This window comes from Xenopus tropicalis, chromosome 3 (assembly GCF_000004195.4).
Source record: "Xenopus tropicalis strain Nigerian chromosome 3, UCB_Xtro_10.0, whole genome shotgun sequence".
NCBI classification, from domain to species: Eukaryota; Metazoa; Chordata; class Amphibia; order Anura; family Pipidae; genus Xenopus; species Xenopus tropicalis.
This window is the reverse complement of record NC_030679.2, coordinates 32,887,699-32,891,940: the sequence shown is the minus strand read 5'-3', so window position 1 is coordinate 32,891,940 and position 4,242 is coordinate 32,887,699. Positions and strand designations below refer to the sequence as shown.

Below are 4,242 nucleotides of genomic sequence, written 5' to 3'. Positions count from 1 at the left end.
TGCGGTCACCATGGCAACACTGATAAGATTCGTTTCTTTTGTGTGGTCACCATAGCAACTGCATTGTGACATCACTGATAAGTAAACACAAGCTCATTAGTATGCGGTTGCCATGGTAACAACAGCCTATAAAAGCCTGAAACTGAGCACAGAGCTCAGTTCGAAGTGGGACTTGCTTCGAACAACATCTGCTGACTAGAGCTCAGCAACCTTTCCCTAACAATGAATTTCACACCTTTCATTGCTTTTCTTATCCTATTGGAACAATGTTTTCATTCCTCTGATCGCTCTTCACTGACTCAGAAAGTCATCCTGACACCAGAAGAATTGGAATTATTTAGAAATGTTAAAGATACGGATATTGAAGAGATCTACCCATTGGGTTCAGTTATACTAATGGTATTTACCTTGGCAGTTGCCATTAACTGGACTGTTGGCCGTTATTGGAGACATCCCTATAGAAGGGGGATGGGTTGGGCCCATCTAATATCAGTAATGATATTCACAGCGCTTCTTTATACGCGTCACACATCACTGGAGTTCCACAAAGGAAACCCAGAATATGAAGAAATAGAGAATGATGAAGATGAGGAGAATGACGAGAACTCGCTAGTTTATCTCTTTGCTCTCCTGGTATTAATCTTCGGACTAGCCATTGACTGGTGTTTCAGTAACACCACTAAAAAGCGCATTAGCGTTTCTCCCAGCCAGACCAGCCATAAAAGGCATCTAGAAGAGAGGCTCTTGGTTGGTCAAGGCTTACTTGGAGAAGATGAACTGGAACGACATCTTCCACAAAAAAATCTAAGGATCTTTATTGCCACCTGGAATATGAATGGAAAAAAGGATCTTCCAGAGAGACTGGATGATTTCCTGTTTCCATCGGGCGCCGAGTCTGCACAAGACTTGTATGTTATCGGAGTACAAGAAGGCTGCCCCTACAGGCAAGAATGGGAATACCGTCTGAAGCTGACACTGGGGGATCGTTATGTCTTGCTCCACTCAGCAGCTCACGGTGTCCTGTACCTGTCTCTGTTTATCAGGCGAGATCTCGCGTGGTTCTGCTCTGAGGTTGAATGTTCAACTGTCACTACGAGATTCTTCCCAATGATTAAGACCAAAGGGGCTCTGGCTGCTTCATTTACATTCTTTGGAACCTCATTCCTTTTTATCAATGCCCACTTTGCGGCAGGAGATTCCAAGGTAAAGCAAAGAATACAGAATTATGAGAAAATAATCAAAAACCTGCAGCTCCCAAAAAATGTTCCTGACACAAACCCCATTTACTCTGATCCCGACGATGCAACAAGCCGGTTTGATGAAGTCTTCTGGTTTGGGGACTTCAATTTCCGCTTGAGCAAGAGTCGGAGTGAAGTTGATTCCATCCTAGAGAACCTTCCAGAAAATGACATGAGGTCCCTCCTGCAGTATGATCAGCTGTCAGAAGAGGTGACTAAAGGTTCTATATTCAAAGGATTTAAGGAAGGCGAAATACATTTCCGTCCCACATATAGATTTAATATCGGATCCGATGACTATGACACCAGTAAGAAACAGAGGACGCCTTCCTACACTGATCGAGTGATGTACAAGAGCCGGCATCAGGAGGATATCCATGTTCTCAAATATGGCTCTTGCTCACTTATGAGACAATCGGACCACAAGCCTGTTTTTGGGCTATTCAAAGTATGGATAAAACCAGGGTCCAATAACATTCCTTTGACTGTTTGAAATGAACTTTCTATAATGGGACTAAAAAAGGAACTAACATTAAAGACAAAAAAATGAGAAAACTGAAAACTAACAGTCTATTGGCATGGGGAGGGTGGGAGGGCCAATGACTAAGTTTTCTTCACCTTTGAATAAAACACGCAAAGTACTTGCACATTTAGTGAGGTACACAATATGATATAACACTGTGCTATATGAATAAAAAGACCAAGAAAGTAAATGAAACTAAGCAGAACCACAAAACTGTAGATCCTAAAGTCCAATTGAATAAAATAAAAGTCCTCCAAAGGTGCACTATGTACAGCAACTCACTCCACATACTCTGCAATTATGATAAAAAACGCACAATGGTGTAATACGATTGAACCAGCGTATAACCACATGTAGAATTCTACCTACAGGATAGATTCTTCATATATGCGTCTCATTGCAAGTAAAGCCGCAGTGCTCCTCTTCCCTCTCTCCACTCCAATACCTAGGCAGATAGCCGTGGATCGTGAAGAATGTAACAGTGGTTGTGTGCAATACCCCTACTTTTAGAGCTACTCACTGTGTCTCCAGGCCCATCTCTCACTGTTCGCTGCTCCGCAGGGAGAACAAGCAGAAGCGTTAAAGATAGCAGGTCCAGTCACTATGAGCTCCTTGTTGAAAAGGCTGATTGCAAAGGAAGGCAGAAAACCGTAAAGGCAGAGGATACTGAAGATCAGAAAACCCTGCCCTACACTGATGAGCTTCAAGAAAGGCGAAACCGGTCTGTAGTTGGGAATCTGATCAGCTATTAGTCTGGCTTCTGTTTTAAACCCAGTGGGTGAACTTTTAGCCTATAGGATAAACCCATGTAAATGGGTTTTTTTTTTAGGATTTTGGAATTCATTCCCAGAATTCCTTTTGTTTGCTTTTATCTGTATGAGGCAGTCTCCTCAACCGTAATGATTTGTTTGTGAAGCCACACGGTGCCTCTACCTAAGCTGATCAGAAAACCCTGCACTACACTGATGAGCCTCAAGAAAGGCGAAACCGGTCTGTAAAGCTTTGCGCAGTGGCAGTATCATAGCCAATGAGGTCCAACTGAGGCGTGATTGAGCTTTGTGCGGAAGCTTGATGAAAGCAGAGGAGCTTTGGCAAAGGTGGATCTGCCCACACATGCTGTGCATTGGCGAAAGCCTTGGACACATGAGCATCGGAGCCCATGCCTTTGGGTAGGACTAACAGGCGATGATTCAAACATCAAAACTGGTCTGTAGTTGGGAATCCGATCAGCTATTATCTTGGCTTTTGCTTTAAACCCGGTGGGTGAGCTTCTAGCCTATAGGATAAACTCATGTAAATGGAATTTTTTTTAGGAGTTTGGAATTCATTCCCAGAATTCCTTTTGTTTGCTTTTATCTGTATGAGGCCGTCTCCTCAACCTTAATGATTAGTTTACTATTCAAATATAATTTTCTGTTCCAACCTAAGCAATAAATGATTAAAATCTCCTCCTTTTTTCATGTCATTATTAGAAATTTCCTTAATCACAGTAATTTTTGTACCTTCAAATTTCCCCCCATGTACCTCTGCATAATGTTTATATAAAACAGGAATTGGTTTATTGTTTTGAAGCATGATTTTCGATCTTTTTATGGCCCCGCCATGTTCCCCCACTTTAGGTTTTACCAATATAATAAAAAACACCGTACATAACCTTTCTGAACAAATTTACATCAGTCACATTTGTTGCACTTAAACATCCCTACTAAGGGAGACAATATACATGTATTTCTCTCTCTGTTATCTGCATCTTTTTACTTTCTTGGTGATCCGCTTTAGCTATCAACAGTTTATCATTGCTTTATCTTTTGCTTTCTCTATATTTTGCTCTGATCGATGATGGCAACTCCTATAATTTATATAGGAGTTGGCAGCCACCTCCTTAAAATATGAAGTGAGGTTAGTTAGTGGCTACAAATTGCCCCAGAGATAACTTTAGCTAGTGAAAATGCAACACATTTAATGCATTTTTGTGGGGTAAAAAAAAATACATTGACCCCCCCCCCCAAACATATACCTTTCTGGTGAATTCAAAATGGGCACTCATGTCTTTTTACTCCAAACTACAGAGTTGCAATGCTTTCCCACAATTGGCGGTTTTGATGAAATTCCTGAAATCGCATTAAATCTTCCACTTTCAAGCACCTTATTTCCCACATAGTATTAGGTATCAAAAACAATATGCTAAATATGAAAGCCCAGGGTCCACTGAACAGTGTGATGCCCAAAGTATCTGGCATTTAGAGACCCCAAAAGGAAGTTAGTGCATACAAATAGAGATAACTTTAGCTAGTGAAAAGTCAATTTTTGTGGGGTAAAAACACAAAAAAAATACATTGACCTCCTAAACCATATACAGAGTTGCAACATTAGGGAAGCATAAAAATTAAAAAAAAAAGTTGTTTGGAACATGGCATAATTCTCAAGGTAAGCAGAATGGCATTGTGGTTGTTGTCTTAAACAGCAGCAACCCCTGTAAAG

General features: G+C 41.0%; 1 protein-coding gene across 1 annotated transcript; it reads left to right on the top strand.

The window, feature by feature from the left end:
- Positions 1 to 222: 222 nt before the first annotated feature.
- On the top strand, positions 223 to 1,731 carry LOC116409534 (phosphatidylinositol polyphosphate 5-phosphatase type IV-like). The gene has a single exon (XM_031898198.1). It carries the CDS (start codon positions 223 to 225, stop codon positions 1,729 to 1,731), a length of 1,509 nt encoding a protein of 502 aa, XP_031754058.1.
- Positions 1,732 to 4,242: the final 2,511 nt, after the last annotated feature.

Bases quoted from the DNA above. Each gene is read 5' to 3' on its own strand.
- LOC116409534 (XM_031898198.1), top strand. From the start codon at position 223: ATGAATTTCACACCTTTCATTGCTTTTCTTATCCTATTGGAACAATGT.